This window comes from Dromiciops gliroides, chromosome 5 (genome assembly GCF_019393635.1).
Source record: "Dromiciops gliroides isolate mDroGli1 chromosome 5, mDroGli1.pri, whole genome shotgun sequence".
In the NCBI taxonomy this organism is placed as follows: domain Eukaryota; kingdom Metazoa; phylum Chordata; class Mammalia; order Microbiotheria; family Microbiotheriidae; genus Dromiciops; species Dromiciops gliroides.
In genome coordinates, this window is record NC_057865.1 from 79943203 (window position 1) to 79963974 (window position 20772).

The following is a 20772-nucleotide window of genomic DNA, read 5'->3' on the forward strand; positions in this document are numbered from 1 at the left end:
AAGAAGCCAGCCTTACCCCACCCATATGCAAATCTAACCTTTCTGATATTTCAGCCCTATAAACCCAAAGACAGAATTTCAACAGGAAAATATTTACTAAAGGCTTTCTCTTTTATAATCTATTGATTTTAATATCCTTACCACTTCTGTTGAATGTCAATTTTCCCCCGAAGACTGCCATTGCAAATTCGAACACATTTTATTTGTTTATGCCATCCAAAATATTAGTGCTAGAAATTAATAAAGTTTGAGTTGCTTAATGTTCTGATTTAAAGTTTAAGGGTTTTTTTTGTGTGTGTGAGAGAAGTGTTAGTAATCACACTTTGTGATCAGGACAGCTAGTCTGAGGGCAGCAGGGAGTATCACCACCAAAGGCTACAGTCCTCATTTCTGCATACTTAACCTGTCCAACCTCAGAGTACCTGGTTACAGCTATCATTTAACTCAATAGCCAACAGCTTCTCTCCTCTGACCATTTGCATTCCCAAAGGCCAGCCACTGCCAGCTTATAAATGAATAGCCCCAAAGCCGGGATATAAGACTTTAAGGAATTGGGAATGTTCTTTCCTTTGGGACATTTAGCAAGATAAAGAACCATAACTATACTGGGGTGAATCGAACTTTGCCCTCAGGTGCCTTCATGTAGGAAGTATCTTTCTTCTTCATGTAACTGCCATCCACAAGCTTTGCCTTTCAGTCTTTTGTTGATCTATACTTCCTCCAGTGGCACCTTCCTCTGAGGATGTTACACCCATAGACCCACTGCCATGACAGCATTCTTCCAAGACTCTCCTTTCCCCCCTGAGTCTCACAGGGGCAAGTGCCAGATTCTCTGGGAGACAGATCACCCCTTCTCCTGGAATGACTGTGCCCACAATTTGACTCTTTTCAATGTTATCACTGCAGCCCAAGTGAATTTGCTTCTGTGATGATAATTCCTAGTTATAGTTCTTGAAACTCCACCCCTTAAGCCTGGCCCCAACTCTATTCAGCTCTGCTTTTAATAAAGGTTTGTGTTGTTTGTCATCACCTTCAGGATAATTCCTTATAAGCATGGAGGTGGAATTATTGGCATCACATTTTCTCACAGTGTAAACTATTCCCTAGAAGTCAGTGAATGATTTGTAGAAGCCAAGTTAACCCTTTGGGGCCACCAAGGGACCATTTAGCAAGCGTTTTCTAAATTGCTAAATCAACCATAATAATGATTGCAGCTGGGTGTCTCTCTTTTCCATATTTAACAAAGAAGTACGTTGTAAATTATACTTCAGTTGATTGCTAAGGCTTTTTGTAAGGGTAAAAAGAGGGTTAGAAACCATGTGGAATTATAACATCAACTCCTCTTTAATCGTGTTCAGAGTTCCTGAATTGATAATTACCTATCAGCATATATACCCTTAGCTACCACCCAGCTGATCCTCCCTTAACACTACCTCAGCTATTTCAATTTAACAGATAATATCCTTCCCCACTTCCCCCTAGTCTTCCATGCTGCCAAGTCCCTGTCCCCTCTTCTCCCTTCCTTCCCCATCTTTTCCTCATGTTTCCCAGTGGGAGCTACCAGTGACTTCCCACCAGGGTTTTTAACTGTGCCTTCCTCACTAAAGATTGCCCTAAATTATGAATTTATGAGAACAAAGTGAGACATGGAAACAGGAAGCAAAAAATGAAGCTGGAGTCTGAGATGTTCCTGAATGTTCCTAGCTTTCATGTTGGACCTTTTCCCTAATTTGATGACACAGTGTCTTAATACAATCTATACTTGGAACTAGAGTTGGAAATGATGGTTTTACACACATGCAAGCATATCCAGGAGGAGGGAGAGGGAGAAGGAGAAGATGCCAAACCTATCATTTCAATGGCATACAAAATGAGGAAACTCTTAATGAAGAGCAGCAACTGTTCTGTAGCTTAGGGTCTTAGAGAGTTGCCTGGGGAATTAAGAGATTAAAGGAATCTTGCCCAGAGTCAAAGAACTAGTATGATTCTAAGACTGTTTCCACTGTGCCACACTGCTTTTCATTAGGCTCAGTCATCCTAATGTGTCAATAACTATTAAAGGTTAATGTCTTGGGGGATAGTAAGGTGGTGCAGTGGATAGAGCACCAGCCCTGGATTCAGGAGGATCTGAGTTCAAATGCGGCCTCAGACACTTGACACTTACTAGCTGTGTGACCCTGGGCAAGTCACTTAACCCTCATTACCCCACAAAAAAAAGTTAATGTCTTGACCCATCAGCCATTTTTAACATATCATCACCAGAATCTATTAGAAGTCATGACTTCTCTGCTCAAAAACCTTTCCTGACTTCTACTGTATCAAGTTCACCCTATAACCTTGTATTCAAGGCTCTCTGTCTCACTGACATTTTCAACTTTAAGACATACTATTGCCCTATGTGAATCCTCTATTCCAAACAAATGGATCACAATCCCATTGCCATACCTTGTTCTTCCCTTCCACCATGCTTTATGCAGCCTTCCTAGTTGAAATGGTTTCTTGCACCCATCTCCTGTCAAAAGGCAACCCATTTTTCAAGATCCAGTTCTATTGCTACCTCTTCCCTGAATCATTTATTTAGGCAGAAATATTCTCTACCCAGTCCAACTTCCTATAGCATTTATCATCAGCAGTGGTAGTAGTAGCTGTAGCAATAGTAGCAGCAACAGCAGTAGGGGTAGTGGTGCTGGTCTCAGTAGTGGTGGTGGTCATCTTGATGGTGGTCATAGTAGTAATAGTATCCCGCTTTATGGTTTACAAAGGGCTTTTGACCCTCATAACACTTTGTGAAGTATCATTATTATTATTATTATCCTCATTTTTTTTGTTTGTTTTTATTTTTTTGCGGGGCAATGAGTGACTTGCCCAGGGTCACACAGCTGGTAAGTGACAAGTATCTGAGGCTAGATTTGAACTCAGGTCCTCCTAAATCCAAGGCCAGTGCTTTATCCACTGTGCCACCCAACTGCCCCTCTTATTATCCTCATTTAACAGTAGATGACACTGAAGTTAAGAGAGGTTAAGTGACTTACCCAAGGTCACAGAGCTGGGAAGTATCTGAAGCAAGATTTGAAATGCAGTCTAGCTGATGCCAAGTTCAGTACTCTATCAAGAGACCTCCCCTGTTTTATAGTTATCATCCTCACCATCAACAATAAACAATCTTAGCTATATGTAGGATACCATCCTAGATTGTGGGGATACCAAGAAAATAGGACATTGTATCATAGTACCAAGGACAGAGTATCCAACCTGCTCGGTCTTGTTGGGGAAGCAGATACATGAGAACATATGGTCCAAACTAGCTGATCCTAAGTACTGGACAGAAACACAGGTGCTACCAGAGTTCAAAGAAAGGAGCCACTGCTACGGTTGGGCCAGTCGGAGATTTCCCAAACAAAGTCAGATTTTTAGATGGGTCTTGAAGGAAGAGTAAAATATTACCTTTTTACCCTGTGGTAGCAATCTTCTCTAGTGTCCAGACAACTGCTTGACAGATTGTAGGTATTCAGTAGGTATTTGTGGGGAGAATAAGCACATGTTGTTGTTTTTGTTTAATTTCCAGTGAGATTAATTCCTTCAGGACAAGACCATGTCATAGATCGCCTATTTCTCAGGACCTAGCAGGGTGCTTGACCCATATTAGGTATTCAATAAAACTTTTTGAATTGAATCAGATTGTATAATCTCTGGGTAGTGTTGCACAAGCAAATTGGACTGAACACACACAACCCCTCGGTTGTGCTCTGGAGTCACTTGTTAACTTTTATTCTAGGCATTTTTTTTTGGTGAGGCAACTGGGGTTAAGTGACTTGCCCAGGGTCACACAGCTAATACATGTCAAGTGTCTGAGGCTGGATTTGAACTCAGGTCCTCCTGAATCCAGGGCCAGTGCTCTACCCACTGCGCCACCTAGCTGCCCCCTATTCTAGGCATTCTAACTTTTTTTTAATCTAAGTACTGATGGTGGAAGAAATCTAATTTAGGGTTCTGATGAATTGGATTCAAGTTAATCAAACTTGTATAATATATGTTAAATTTCAATTAATGAAAAATTAAAATTTCCTATGCTTAAATTAGATGGTAGGCATATATACAATATATATCAGTATTGGATTTTTAATCCTCCTCTGCCTTCTGAACTCCTTCTGTAATCAAGTGAAGTGTCTTTTACATATGCATACTTCTTGAGATGAAACCAGATACAGAGCTGAAATCATGAATGTGATTTAATTATCACTTGGTCACTTAAATAGCTATAATGAGGTTTGCTAGTTTTCAGTGCTATAATGGGATAAGTATGTGTGTGGGTGTGGGTGTGGGGGGGGTGATAGTTTTGATTCCCTTGAACATTCCGAATTCCAGACATTTGCTGGAGTTTGGATTTGGCTTTGTTTTATTTGAAGGGGAGTGCTTGGCTAGAACTCTTTTGATTTCATCTATATAATGTCCCACTGAGGATGCTCCTTTTCCCAATTCAGGTCATCAGCTATTCTCTAACTTACAGCCTTTGAGCACAGACTGGGGCAATGATAGTAGAGTTTTCCAACTCAAAACTTTCTGTAGGAATTTATTCTACTATATCTATCTTACTGAGAAACCAACTCATGATTTAGACCATGATGAACATTTCTGTTTTATTCATAGAAATGGTCCTTTTAAATTTCAATCATTTCTAGTTAATTAACAAGCTAAAAAAATCAACGGGCATCCTTTTGGGGGCAATTAAGTGGCACTGTGGAGAGACTGCTGGGTCTAGAGTTCAAATTCAGTCTCAGACACTTATTAGATGTATGACTTTGGACAATCACTTAACCTCTGCCTGCCCACATTTCCTCACCTGTAAAATGAGAATAATAGCCTTCCAAATAGTAGGTGCTATGTAAATACTAGCTATGATAATAATGACAAATGTATTGTTATTATGATGATTATTATCATCTTGGACTTTTAAACATTAAACTGGTAAACTAAGGGATATGAGAGTGATGGTTATAAACAATAGATTTAGAACTAGAAAGGACCTCAGAGATGATTGGGTCCAACCTTATAATTTTACAGATAAGGAAAATGAGAGCCATTTAAGTTGTGACTTTCCCAAGGTAATTGTCAAATTACACAGCTAATAATAGTCAAAGGTGACATTATAACCCAGGTCTTCCTGATTCCAAGTCGGGTACCCTATGCATTACATTTAATATAGCTTTAAGGTTTGCAAGGCCCTTGTCTGAGAAATAGTGGTAATGTGAATATTTAGGGTACTTTTGGAGGAAGAAAAGTGGCCAGAATGAAGGAGAGTCCCCAAAGAAATGGTATGAATCTTGAACCATGAACAGAACACACATACACAGAATTAAATGGGAAGGATATTTCACTTTGAAGGCTTAAGGGGAAGTGGGGGATAAAGGGGATAGTACAAGGAAAGGCCTGTAGTCAGAAATGAAGATGGTACATTTGGGTAAGGGTGGCCAGGAATATTTTGTAATTACTGACCTTGTCATTAGATATAGTGGTACCTGTGTTATATCTCCCAAATGATAATGTCAACTATGGCATGTCAGAGTAGCATCCCCAGATTTCAATTGCTTCCCAGACTTCCTAAGTTAAAAAAAAACACTCCTAGACATTATTTTTACAACCTTTCCTTGTGGTTGAGGGAGCCTTCCTTTGGGTGGACTTTCTAACATAGTGCTAAGCAATAACTTTCGTTGCAGACATTCTTTCCCTAGAGAGTTGAAATGCCTTGTGGCCATGAAGAAGGTCCAAATCCAATAATTTGCCCTGTTTCTGCATTTCTTCAAATGATTCTATTAGCGGCTAGATGAGGCTGAGGTTAATTAGCTCATAATGAGAGCAGAGCACCTGGGGAGAGGGGCCCGAAAAGGCACAAAAAGAAGCCAGCCAGGCAGGACTAAACTGGGTTGTAACAGTAGGAGAGTCATTTGATTGTTTTCTATGTAATAGTAGGCATCTTCATCATTCTTAAGTGGAGAGTGCTGATCTTTTCTTCTAAATAGAGGTCATCAGACCTGTGCCCTATGGAAGCTTCCTTACTTATACCATCTTGTAAAAAGAGAATCTGTCTCTGTGTGCTTACGGTCCTTGGGCACTAGGTCTCCTCTTCATGCTAGCTTTGAAGTATAGAGATGACTCTGTGGTATATCCATGGAATTGCCATTCATCATCCAATTAAAAGACTTTTTTTCAGCACACAAAATGAACCCTCGAGTCATCATGACCAATAGGAATCATTCACTGGATATCTGTGCCTTCTCTGAAGCAGGGAGGAGGTCTGCTCCATCATGCATCTCTTGAAGCACACTTACGCCTAAGCTTCCATGTGCTTGACAAGAATGCCTGCTGAGCATGCTCCGAGGGGGCCAGAGTACAGCTAATGGGACCCTATGTAGAAAATTCAGTTTGGGGGGGTTGTTCTATCAATTTACACTGTTTGAATAATTGTGTCCTGCTTACTTCCCTTTACTTAAATTCATATGTTTATCCCATGCTTCTCTGGAATCATCATCTTCACTGTTTCTTACAGCACAGTAATATATTATTACATTCAAGTACCACAATTTGCCAGCCAATTGGCATCTTACTTTGTTTCTAATTTTTAGCTTCTAAGAAAAGTAGTGCTATAAATATTTTTGTGAAGTCATCAAGCATTAAAGTATACATAGATTTAATTTGTAGGTTATCAAATTATTTGGAAGATTTCTGGACCTCTTCATCCTCTGTAATATGTATTGACACATAATCTGTGATTATGGTGGGCTTTTTACAAATGTTATGTCTAGTGCTATAATATGAGGTGGCCAAATGAAGTTGCTTACCAATTACTTTGCCTTTTCAAGGAAAATCTATATGGCAGATTTCCATTTACCTGCAACATCTTTATATCTCCTGATTTCATGTATTCAAGAATTCAAATGATTCACAGTCCTCCAGAGGTATTCATTGGTCACAGGACAAAGATCTCATATTTAAAGAACCAATAGTAAAAGTAAATACATTGTCTAAAACCTGTGAGAATTTTACTGTCCTCCTCATTTTCTACCATTTTGCCACCAAAAATCAGAAGCAGACAGTCATAGAGGACTGAGCGATACCTTGCATTTTTCACCGACTCATGAGTTGTGATGGACAATGAATTTATTATTTTTTTTTCTTGTTCAGCATTTTATTATTTTCCAGTACAATGAATTCATTCTTAAGTGGCTAGCCTATTCCTGATGAGATCTTCCATACTGAGCTAGTGTGGTCCTTAGAAAGCAGACATAGTCTGTTAGTAGTACTCTACTTGAAGCTTTTGCAGCACGGTAGAAAATGCGGCTGTTTGTTCTCTACTGGTGCATTCTTCAAGAAACCAAATTGAAGGCGAAGAGGCCTTGGTAAATTCACAAAGGAAAAGCCAAAAGGGTTAAGAATTTCTATTGTCCAGACTACAACATGAAGTTGAATGAAAATCCCAAAGAGCTGATGCATCAGTTACCTTCTAGAGACACTGTAGATAGACAATGAAAAAGGCCTAGAATTGAGGAAGAGGGAGACAGCTGGTCCTAAACTTCTCACCCCTTCAAAGCCCATTGCTTTTTTTTTTTTTTTTTTAGTGAGGCAATTGGGGTTAATCAGTTGCCCAGGGTCACACAGCTAGTAAGTGTTAAGTGTCTGAGGCCGGATTTGAACTCAAGTCCTCCTGACTCCAGGGCCGGTGCTCTATCCACTGTGCCATCTAGCTGCCCCTAGCCCATTGCTTTTTAATGTCAGTAGTCTTTTAGTGATACCATATGACTATATGGCCTGAAACAGCATGTTTTCTGAAGGGTTAGAGTGACTGGTCAGCCAAAAGACAAAGGAAATAATGCCTGGTGGTTGCATGTAGCCTGAAGCATATGAGCAACAAAAAATTCAGAAAGAGAAACAGAATAGAGGATATTGTCTTCCAAATAATATCCTCCAGAAAAGAAGGTGAGTTAATCCTGTAGGGACCATAAAAGATAACCAATGGCCGTGAGCTACTTGAGGACAGGGACAGTCTGGTTTTTATCTTTGTATCTGCAGTACTTCCCACAGTGAACAGATTAGGTGCTTAGTAAATATTTGTTTAATTATTATTGACAGATTTGACCTCAATTGGTATTTTTAAATGTCAAGAAAAAATCTAGAGCAAGGCCCAAGCACATTGGATGGATCCCCTTCAGGGAACTTATAGAAACTCAATGAGTTTCATTAGATGAAAAGATGTAGTTGGGTTACTATCTGCATCACTAGAAGGAGTAACTATATAATAATACAGCAGATCCATCAGTTCATCAAAACACAGATTAAACTTCAGGAGCAATAGGAATCTTTTTCCTAAAAACTTTGCCACATCCCATTCCTGGGATATTTCACTGAGCTGAGCTGCAACAGTCTTGCCACCTCTTGAATATATAAAGTCTTTATTCTAGAAAATAGTGTATTTAAAGCAAATGATTATATATAATATAAACATATATATATGGGAGGTACACAATTATTCAATATCACCTAGACTGTAGAAATAATATTTAATAATAGAAATTCAGTAAATCTTTGTTGAATTGAATTAAATAACCCTGGACAGTTCAAATAAATTAGTATCAGGTAGCTAAATTAGCTGAGAAGCCAAAGTTGAACACTGAGACATCAGAACAAGTTATTATTTGAGATTCATCTAAACAAATTCCAAGTAGGAAAAAAAATCTGAATTCCTATTATTTTAAAAATCTTCAGTGAATTATATTATTCTCAGTATGTTGTGTGTATGTTTACTGAATTTAAGGGAGTTTTATTTCACTGAATATCACTCTTTTCAACACACATATATGTATATGTATATTATATATACATGAAATATACATTGTACATAATGTGTATACATTGTTATATCGTGGGTATATTTTCTATACATTAAATATACATGGAAATGTATATGATATATGCATATCGATGCACATATATATGCATGCAGTATACATGGCTGTCACAATGTAGAAATATGAGATTTGGCAAATAGCCAACTACAGATTTAAAAAAAAGCAAAAGTCTGTCAAACGAATAGAAAAGATAATAAATTACAGTCCCGAGTATTGCCCTGAAGCATTGTGCATTTATTTGTACATGTGTTTTCACAGAGAAAAATAAGAAAATAAGAAACTAAGGTGTTATTTAAACTTACAGAACTACAAGTCTTCAAAGCTTAGTGTGGTATTGGGGTTAGGTCTATAACTTCTTATAGCTATCCTCTTTCTTTCTTTTTTTTTTTTTTGGTGAGGCAATTGGGGTTAAGTGACTTGCCCAGGGTCACACAACTAGTAAGTGTGTAAAGTGTCTGAGGCCAGATTTGAACTCAGGTACTCCTGAATCCAGGGCCAGTGCTCTATCCACTGTGCCACCTAGCTGCCCCTATCCTCTTTCACTGACTAAATCTTCTGGTACTTGTCTTAAAAGTTAGACCCCTTGGGAAAAAGTCAAAAGAAGAAGCAAGGAGGAGCCTGATGGCACAGATTTCTCATAATAACTGAAGTCTAGTCACAGATCAACGTGGCCAGCCTGATTTAAGTAGCACCTAGTCTCCCCCATCCCAAAACAGCCCTTCTCAATTCTATTCTTCATTTCTTCCTTGTCTGGATTAGAAGGCAGACCAAGCTAATTCAACTTCCAACAATGAAGAAAGAACCAAGTTGGCCCCACTGTTAGATCTGATGGAATTTTTGACCCTTGCTGAACATGCTCTCTCATCTGAGACAGGGCCCCCAGGTGTTCTATTCTCGTCCTGGATTGTACTATGACCATGCTCAGCAGTCATTCTGGCTCTCTTAGCTCCAACCCTAGTCTGTAACCCCTACTTGAAGAATGCACTGAGTACAACATAAAGAACTCTAGATTTGATTCTGGAAAGCTCAGCTTCAAATTTCAGCTCTTCAATTTATTAATGGAATAACCTAAAACAAGTTAATCAAACTCTCAGTTTTCCTATCTGCTAAATGAGGGGGGTGGAAATGATGAACCCTTTCAGCTCTAAATCTCCAATAGGATTCTCCTTCAAAAATCTCTTCCCTGACTCATTACTGGCATCTAGGTGGCACAAAGGAGAGATTCCAGGGCATCACCAGGAAGAAATTAGTTCAAATCCAGCCTCAGATGCTAATTAGCTGTAGCAACCTGAACAAGTCACTTAATCCTACATTTGCCTCAGTTTCCTCAATTGTCAAATGGGGTTGTTGCGAGGATCAAATGAGATAAAATTTGTCAAGCCCTTAGTGCAATGCCTAGTACATATGAGGCACTTTATATAAATGCTTTTTCCTTCATCCCTCATAACTGTTTTAACTGAGGATATCAGGTTCAACTTCAGTATCTTACAGATGAGAAAACAGATGCTTAGTGTGAAATGACTTGCCTAAGGCCAACACAGCTATAAAATATAAAATAACAAAGCCGGGATTCAATTTTAGGCAACTCCCAATCCAATGATCCCTCCCCCAGGAATGAACCCAATGTCTATATGTCTCACTTGTCTCATCTTCAAAGTAGAGGACCGAATGAAGAGGAAGGTTCTTTCTTCCTCTAATTGGAAATGCAATTAGCTTGGTCTAAACTTCTCATACAGAAAAAATAGGACTGAAGAATAGGAACTAAAAAGAAACCGTTTGGGATGGTGGAGAGAAGGAGCTCTTTAAGCTGCTTCTAGCCAAGTTGATCGACCTGACTGACAGGTAGGTTCTTTAGGGCAGACACTATTACTTATGCTTCTTCTATATCTCCCATAGGAGCAAGCACAATCCTAGCTATATAAGAGGTCCCCTCTATATAACTGGTTGACTCATCTGCCTCATTCATAAGGCCAACTTGGTCTTATTATGATGGAATCCTCTGTCTCTCTGTCTCTGTCTCTGTCTCTGTCTCTGTCTCTGTCTCTGTCTCTCTCTCTCTCTCTCTCTCTCTCTCTCTCTCTCTCACACACACACACACACACACACACACACACACAATCCCAGGCATTTTAGGAGCTCAACCAATAGCCCTCTGTTCAAACTTCTTATATTACAGCAACAGTTTATATTTCAAGCACGGTGGGCAAAGGTGCTGAGCCAAAGTAAATAAATCGATAAATAAGAAAACACATTAACCAGACATGGTACTTCCTAAATAATTGCCTTCCTGCATACTTGCATATGCCAACCAAGAAATCTAGAGCCATTATCCAAGAGAGGGAAATGCATGTTTGTTACACCCACCCAAGGAAAGCCTAATTTGTATGACATTTATTATTTATATGGGTTTTCCATATGTATTTACAGAACAATTGTAAAAATAATGAGCATTTGCTATCACAACCACAACAACATATGGGAAAGGCTGTTAACCTTCTGAGACAGCACTTAGGGAAGAGACTCACTTTGTTGTGAGTGTTTTTGCACCCTTTCTAGGTGGGAGAGGGAAGAGGGAAGACAAAAATCTGTCTGGGAAGGTTTTCCTTCCAGGAGACAGAACTGTTTTTGTTTCAACAGAGCTCACATGATCATAAACTCATTTAACTTTTCAAAGGATGAATTGTTTTTTAAACTCCTATACTTAGTTATATAAAAACGAGGGTCCGCATGCTGTAGTGAATATAGCTAGCCTTACAGTCAAAAAGATCTGCTAACTGTGTGACCCAGGAATGGTTACTAATGGGCTCAGTGCTCTAGCTGCTTCTTCAAGATAATAGCTTGCTCAGAAGGCACCAACCTACGTTAGTAGAGGAAATTCTCTGTATGAATGAAATCACCAACCTAAACTCTATCCTCATTTATATTTTCTGGTTTTCATTCTTATCCCCAGAACTGTCTCCATAGTACCAATACACCTAGCTTCATAGGAAAACCCATCAAATAAATATAATTGCTGCAGAGCAAGTTTCCCTGATTTTTTTTTCATCCAAATTTATATTGAATTGGCTTGGCTAGGTTATATGCAGACTTAGTCATGGAGTCTCTGAAGAGAAAGGATACAGGGTTTTTTTAAATGAGATCTTACTCTGAGTGCCACATTTTTGGAAGGTCATTGATGCATCAGCATCAGTGGAAGGGTGAAGGATCTTGAGATTACAACATAGGAAGATCAGTTAAAGGAACTGAGAATGTTTGAAACAAGAGAAGACTTTACAGGGTGCATGATATCAATCTTTGAGTTTAGGATGGGCTGTCATGTGGAAGAGAGATTAAACTTCTGCTTAGCCTCAGTTGGCAGAAACAACGGGTGGAACTTAAAGAGGAGCAGCTTTAAAATTGAAGCAAGGAAAAATGTTCTAACAATGAGAACTGTCCAAAAAAATGGCTACTTCCAAAGACAATAATTTGTCCCTCACTTGAGAGCTTCAAGAAAAAAACTGGAACAAACGAGTTATGAGATGTAAAATAATTTTGATTATATTAAATTTAGAAGGGTTCATACAAACAAAACTAATGCAACCAAGATTATAAGGAAACTAGGGAAAAGATTTTACAGCAAATTTCTCAGATAAAGGCCTCCTATCTCAAATAGATAACTGAGCCAAACTTATAATAATACTATTCATTCCTCAACTGATAAATGGTCAAAGAATATTAACAGGAAGTTTTCAGAAAAAGAAATCAAAGGTATCTATAGTCATATAAAATGCTCTAAATCACTATTAGAGTGATTAAGAAGTGCACATTAAAACAACTTTTAGTTATTACCTCACACCTATCATATTGGGAAAATGACAAATGTTAGAGAGGATGTGGAAAAATTAGGACACTAATGCACTGTTGGTGGAGTTGTGGACTGATCCAACCATTCTGGAGAGCCATTTGGAACTCTGCCCACAGGGCTATAAATCTATGATATGCTTTAACCCAGCAATACCACTACTAGGTCTGTATCCCAAAGAGATCAAAGGAAAAGGACCTGTATGTACAAAAATATTTATAGCAGCTCATTTTGTGGTGGCAAAGATTTGGAAATTGAGAGAATGCCCATCATTTGGGGAACAAATGAACAAGTGGTGGTATATGGTTATAATGGAATACTATTGTGCTATAAGAAATAATGAACAGGAGATTTCAGAAAAATCATAAAAGACTTAAGTAGACTGCTGCTGAGTGAATTGAGCAGAACCAGGAGATTATTGTAGACAGTAATAGCAATAGTGTACAATGCTCAACTATAAATGGCTTAGGTATTCTGATCCAAGGCAATTCCAAAGGACTTATGATGAAAAAAGCTATTCGCCTCCAGAAAAGGAGTTGATAGAATCTGGATGCAAATTGAAGCATATTTTTAACTTTCTTTATCTTTCTTGCTCTTTTGGCAATATGGCTGATATGAAAGTAGGTTTTGCATGATTGCACATGTATAATTGATATCACATTCCTTGCCTTCACAAAGAAGGGTGTGAGGGAGAGAAATCAGAATTCAAATTCTTTAAAAACTGAATGTTAAAAAGAAATAACTATTTTTAAAAAACAACATTTTTTTAAAAGAAAATTGGATGACAACGCTTTATGTCGTAGAACAGATTCTTGGCCAGATATGGGATAGGATGGTCAGTGAGATCCCTTATAATTCAGAAAGTCTGTGAACCTCAGAATAGGAACCCTATACTCCTCTGAAACCAACCTTTGCCCTTAGTTTTTAAAAATCATCTTAGCCAATCTGATAGTTGTGAGGTGGTACCTAAGAATTTGCATTTTTCTAATCAATAGTGACTTAGACAATTTTTATATGACTACAGATAGTTTTAACTTCTTTTTCTTAAAACTACCTGTTAATATCACAAACTTGTAATACTAGGCAGCAAATTAGAGTGTTGGACAGAACACAGAACTTGGAGACAGAAAGACCTGAGTCTGAATCCTACCTCCAATACTTCTTAGCTGTGTGACCTGGACAAATCATTTAACTTCTCTGACCCTAAGTTTCTTCATTTAGTTTCCTAAATGAGATAATACTAGCATCTACCTCATAGGGTCGTTTTGAGGATCAAATGAGATTTCATACATAAAACAAATCAATAAGCATTAATTAATCTCTTACTGTATTCCAGACCCTTTGCTACATCCCGAGGATATGAAGGGAAAAACGGCCCCTGCCCTCAATGAGCTTATATTCTAGAGCATTTTGTAGATGTTAAAGTACCATATGAATGCTAGTTATTGTTAGTGGTGGTGGTATTATTACAGGAGTATAGACAGACGGGAAGAAGACTAGATGTTATACCTTTATCACTCCACTCTGATATTTCTTTTTCTCATCCAGTCTTTTGCTGGCAAAGAGGGTAATGTTATACATGAGCAGTAGCTGCACATTAGGTATGTTCTGGAGAGGGGGAATCAAGATCCTTAACAGTATAAATGAGGATGGGGAGAAGCTTGGTTAGAAGGATATGAGTAAGTATGTTAGTATTTTTTAAGACTTTGTCCTTGTAGCTAAAAAAAAAAGTCAGATGGCAAAAAGCAAATGGTCCTGGGCATCCAGGTGCCCTCTCGTGCCCTCCAGGTTTGTTCCAGACAAGCTCAACCTAGTAACCAATGTACTACCCTCTGGTGGTCTTTTGATGAAGATTTGTATCTGTCCTCAAGTGTTCCTTCTTTTCTCCCTACCGCATAGCTCGAAATCAAGAAGTCCAAAGAGTTATGAAGCTAGAAACCTTTTAGTGAATTATTTTTAGTGTTTGGCTAAGAAATTTAGCATATGTTATTAAATGGCATGGGCAGCTAGGTGGCACAGCGGATAGAGTGCCAGGCCTGGAGTCAAGAAGATTCATCTTCCTTAGTTCAAATCTGGTCTCAAACATTTACCAGCTGTGTGACCCTCCTGGGTAAATCACTTAACCCTATTTGCTCAGTTTCCTCACCTGCAAACCTCAGGGCTGGAGAAGGAAATGGGTAAATCAACTCCAGTATCTTTGCCAAGAAAACCACAAAGCTGGCACAAAAAAGGTTGGACATGACTAAAACAACTGAACAACAGACAGCCACAAATTAAATGGCTACAGGATTAGCTCCAAAGAGTCATAGGTGCATCACAGGTATGGAGAAGAACATATGAACTTTTGTATTCCAACTCTCTGAATTTTACATGAAAGGAGGTGTAAAGAATGAATTGTAATTTGAGATTTTTATGACCCCATCCTTTTTGTCTAGAATTTTTTAAAAACCCGGGCACGCACTGGCCTGGGGCTCAGGAACCGCGCCTCCGCAAACGGCTAGGTGCTCCACCTACTGGTTTGTAGCCATCCACCATGGGTGCTGGCACCTCACGTCATCACCACCATTCGCCCACGCCTACATGGAAGCCAGTGAGGGCAGTCACGTGACTGTCAGTCAGGGCTGCCAGCCATTATAATTTTGCCAGGCCCATGTAGGCATGGGCAAATGGTGATGACGTGAGGTGCCAGCACCATGGTGAAGGCTACAACCAGTAGGTGGAGCACCTTGCCGTTTGCGGAGGCGCTGTGCCTGAGGCCCCAGGCCAGTGCGCGCCCGGGTTTTTAAAATTCTAGCCAAAAAATGGGGTCATAAAAATCTCAAATAACAATTCATCTTTGCAGAGGATAGCCACCAAATAAGGTCAAAAACATATCCAAGGTCACAGAGTAGGTAGCCGATCCAGAATCAAACACAGATCTCTTCTTCAGCTCTAAATCCAGTTTCTCATTGCACTAAATTCAGGGCCAGGCCTGAGATGTATGGATAGGAATGAAACACAGCATGTCTTACTCAATACCCATTCCAATGTAGGACTTTGATCCATGTGAAATAAAGGCATACTTTGATAAATGTTACAAAAGTTAGCCTGAGGGCTACATCTGAGAGGGGGACAGCAATCCCACTTGGGAGGGACAGGTTTGATCTGTTTCTTAACAAGACACGAGCCTCATGTTTACTTGGGACATCTCCCTGTTGTCCACCTCCTCAGGAAATGTCCAAAGAGACTCACTTTCTACCCTGTTCCATCACCACATCAGGAAAGATTGATGAGATCTCTTCTCACTGACATGAACCAATGCTACACAAAATCACCTTCATTGCCAAGGTTTCTGGGGCAGGAGAAAGAACAATAATGGATCCCACTTCTTAAAATGGCACAGGAAATTCACAAGGGTGAATTTCATTGTCTCAGAGCCAGCCCCAATGCTCTAGGTGGTCCTCACAGAAGGAACTGAATTTAGAAAGGAGGGTCAAAAGTGGACAATTCACTGTCCATCTACCATCTGCTCTTCTCACCCATGTTTAAAAAGATCCTGGTGCTTGTATCTTCCAGGAGTTTGCTGATTCCGTGTACCAGTCTGGTCACACAGAAGTTTCAAGAGTTGACGGACAACCTGGCTTCCATGCATGCCCCGCCACAAATCTCTGGCAGGAATTGTCATGACAAAGGTAACTCATTTTTTTTTCTCCTTTTATGATGGGATTTCAATCCTAGATGGGAAAGATGATTATTTACCTGGTGCATATAAATAACCTATACTGAAAAAACAGCCAGATAGTAGATGGAGTCCAAATAATTCACACAATAGGGAGATCTTTAGTTTTGGTTAAGGAAATTGATACACATACTCAATGGCACTGGATTAGTTCAAAGAGTATGGGGGATTACTGTGTTCTAGAGTGATAAAGAACTTAGAAGGCATCTAGTCTGACATCTTCATTTTACAAGTAAGGAAATTTAATGGCCTGAAAAGACAACAAGCAGAAAGAATGAAAAAGAAAAGGAGCCCCCAAAGTTAAAGCAAAGTCTCAAAAAAAATCTCATTTTAGAAAATAATTATGCAAATATCTCTATTCCCACAATAAAAGATAAAGCAAATATGCAACTGGTTTTCTTATTATATTGAACGTTTCTCCCCCTCCCTTTTCTTTCTAAAGAAAAGTTTACGGCTGAGGTCCTTTGTCTTTTCTTTTTTAAGCTGGCATCATTAAACTAAGGTTAGACAAGGTCACCAAATAGCTGATGAGGATTTATAGGTAAGAACAAATCTCCTTTTCTTTCCCCACCCACCCCTCCCCCCCCAGTAAGTGAGCCCTGATACCTTGGACTCTCAGTTCTGCGACAAATAAATAAAGAGACCATTCAGCCGCCCAGTTTTTTGCCATCGGGAGCCTGGCAGATGGCTGCCACTTCCACAGGTGAATGAAAGCCCGGGTGCAAATGACCTTTCTGTGACAAGGGGAGGGGGTTTTGATGGTGTTTTAGGGCAGCTCTCTCTCCTTCCCCACTGGCCAAGTGGTATTGTGTGTCTCGCTCAGCAGCAGCCAGCACACATAGGCTTGTACAGAGTGAGAGGCACTGTGGGAGACAGCACTTGCTTTGGGGGAGGTGAGAATGGGGAAAAGGGCATGAGCCAGGGCAGCAAAGGGAAGGGGGTGTGCATGAGAGGAAATAGCATGTCACTCCTTCAGAAGCTGCTCATTCCTTACCATGCTTCAGAACAGTTGCAGACCCATATGGAAATGCCTTTCTGCCTTTGCCTGGCCATTATTATTTTTATATTCCATTTTTTTTCTTCTTCCATTCTTTTTTTCTTCTTCTCTCTACTTCCTTAGCTAATTTTCTTTATGATATAATAATAGCTAGCATAGATGGAATGGATGGATGGATATACATCTCATATGAACATACATATACTAATGTATATATTTTTGTGTATGTATATAGATAGATATATACATATTGTGTATATTTTGTGTGTATGCATATATACATATATATCGCATGCATTATATACATATAACACTTTATACATGTTATCTCATTTGTCCTCACAATAATCTCATCATCTAGTGCAATTATCATTACCAGTTTCCAGAGGAGGGAACTGGGGCTGAAAGAGGTTAATGACTTGCTCAAGGTCTCAGAGCCAATAAGTTTCTCAGTTAAGATTCAAACTGGGGTCTTTGGGTTTCCAAGTCCATTGTTCTTTCCACTATGCCACCTAGCTGCATAAACAGCAACAGATTGGAGGAAGAAGGTCTGGGTTCCATTCGTGGCTTTTCTATTTATAACTTTGGTTTTTTTAGCCTTGCTTCTTCTAGGTCTGTTTCCCCCTCTGTAAAATGAATGGGGTATACTCATTGAACCTCAAATTCACTTAGAGCTTTAATGCCTATGGCTCGTTTCCATAATTTCTGTTTTCCAAAGCGTCATTAAGGGAAAAAGACATAGTCCACATTGGCAAGGAAGGGTCAAAGCATAATAGTTCCTCTCATCCCCATGCCAAAGTCCTGATGTGAGATGATCATTACAGAGGAGAGAAAATCTATTATCGCATCTGCTATTTCTTCTGCCTGGTTTTCTACGGGTCTTGCATTCATCACATTAGGCTCAACAAGTCTGCCTAGTACAGGATGGCAAAGGAGGAAGTTTTTCCTGGCAGGTGTCTTCAATCACTCCTTCTCCATACCACTCATTATTTCACAGTTGTCTTTCAGGGATGGACACAGGAGGACATTTTAGTCCAGAATATTCATTAACTAGAAGAAAGGTAAGAGCCCCTTTCATTACAGGCACTGGCCACTGTAGAGGAAGGCAAGTAATTCTACCACTGGGATTTAGAAATGGCCTGAATTGACTTATCAGTTTTCCCTTATGCTACCACCAGAGTGATTTATGTCAGACTCCAAATTAGCGAGGAAAAGCCTAGCTGAAAGCTTTCCTTCCCATGATAGCATTCTATTTATGTGCCAGGGATCATGGCATCAGGGAAGAAAGAGGGGCAGGCAGTGATAGACAATCAAGATTGTGTGTATATGCATAGTTCCATTCAGGGGTGGGGGGAATTATTATCTAAGCCTATCAGTTATGTTAAAAACAACTCATCACTAATAAATACCTTTTGGTTACTTGTATTCAACCATTGGTGATTATTTCTGTGCCTATTTGTAGTAAACCTCTTCACAACCAGTTGATATCATAATGACCAGTTATTTGATTGATTTTGATCATTTGTTGCTTATTCTAAACTCAGTTATAAACCTACTCTAAGAGTTTAAAGTTTGGAGTCTGCAGATGCAAAAACAATCTGGATAGAAAGAAAAGAATCCAGCCAATGATCTTTATATTTGTCCCATATGAATACAAGCACCTGCAAATCTGGAGGTAGCCACTGTGTGGTTATGATATATTATTGTAACATCTAACGATAATACAAAGGGGAGCTAGGTTGGTTGCAATAAATAGAATGCATATTCCTGAGTTCAGATCTGGCCTCTAACACTTATTTAGCTTTGTGACCCTAGGGAAGTCACTTCATCTTGTTTGCCTCAGTTTCCTCATCTATAAAATGAGCTGAGGAGGAAATGGCAAACCACCCCAGTATCCTGGCCAAAAAAAACACAACAAATGGGGACATGAAGATTCAGATGTGACTGAAAAACAACTCAACAACAAAATTAAGAGCAACAAGAAAATACAATTTTGCATCCCAGCTGACAGTTCCAGTAATGTGCTTGATGATCTATACCACTCCTACATGCAAAAACAATGTTGCTGACATTGAGATGATGCTTCAAAGTTTAACTTTGTATACATTGTCATGTGAACTCACAACAATGTTGAGTGTTTTTTAAATTTAGTTGATATATTTTGTTTTTATATCACCTATCTAATATATCCCTTCCCCTCCACCACCTATGGAGCTGACTGCTCTAAATACTTTACTCAATGACATTTTTTTTTAAGTTTTGGCCCTTCCAAGAGGATCTACCCAAATTGTAGAGGCCTTCCTCTCCATCATGGGTACCAAGGTTGCACTTGGTACTACAGTTTTGACCATTCATGTTTCAAGTAAGATCATTTATGTTGTGATGTTTAAAATCTAAATCGTGGTCACCTTAATTAGAGGCTTTAGCACCAGTCCTTGGGCAATTAAACATTTATTAAAGCATATAGATATTCCCATGGAGTTCAGAAAGTTAAGAAAAAAGCCTATTTAGCCTAGAGTTTCAGGCTGGTCTGGTTCCTCCTCAAGTCCTCTGCCACAAGCCTGCTTCAATCAGAACTCTCTCCAGCAAACTGATTGTGAAGCTTTTTATAGTCTGGAAACGAGGTGGTCCTTACACACTGCTTCAAGCTGATTGGTTGGCGTCATCAAATCCATTGGTTCTGAAGGTGTTCTCAGGTGTGATTACAATCCAGTTAACTTGAAGTAGGCTAATCAGCCGTTAATCACTCTCACTTGATTCAGTCAGTCTAGATTAATCTCCACGTGGGTCTTTGAGTATCTGCTTAAATCTCATTATTTCATCACAATGTTATGCCAGTCCTTGCATGAAGGTCATCATTGGAGATATGCTGCAGCCTCTTTGCATGCACTAGTGATGTCTACATCACTTACAAGCTTGATTCTTTAGAGATTCTGGAATTCCCTAGATGGATAACCACATATCATCACCTAGATAACATATGTATTGAAAGGTTTTGTACTGATAAAAAAAATTAGGGACCTTTAGAGAAAAATACCAGTTTTGAACATGCAAAATGTATTGTACACAAAAAGTTAACAAACTCTTACTTCCAAGTAGGCAGCCAAAAGAATAATTAGGGCAGTGGGCCCGAAAGATTTTTCGTGACACTTCCCGAATTGGATTGAAAGGCTTAGTTTTTAACAACCTCTTTCACAAGCATGTCCTGGCCAAGATCACTTTCCTGAAGCTTCAATCATTGACATCACACCCCCTTTAACTATTATATCCAGATTGGCTCCCACAGAAGAGCAGAGCTGTTAATAAGGAAGGACTA

General features: G+C 39.2%; 1 protein-coding gene across 1 annotated transcript in view; it reads left to right on the forward strand.

The window, feature by feature from the left end:
* Positions 1 to 20772, forward strand: part of ADARB2 (adenosine deaminase RNA specific B2 (inactive)) — a 682058-nt gene that overhangs the window by 578549 nt on the left and 82737 nt on the right. The window contains 4 exon segments of the mRNA XM_043968556.1: positions 16297 to 16320; positions 16322 to 16375; positions 16377 to 16412; position 18217. Of these exon segments, the coding sequence (XP_043824491.1) occupies positions 16297 to 16320; positions 16322 to 16375; positions 16377 to 16412; position 18217 (115 nt within the window).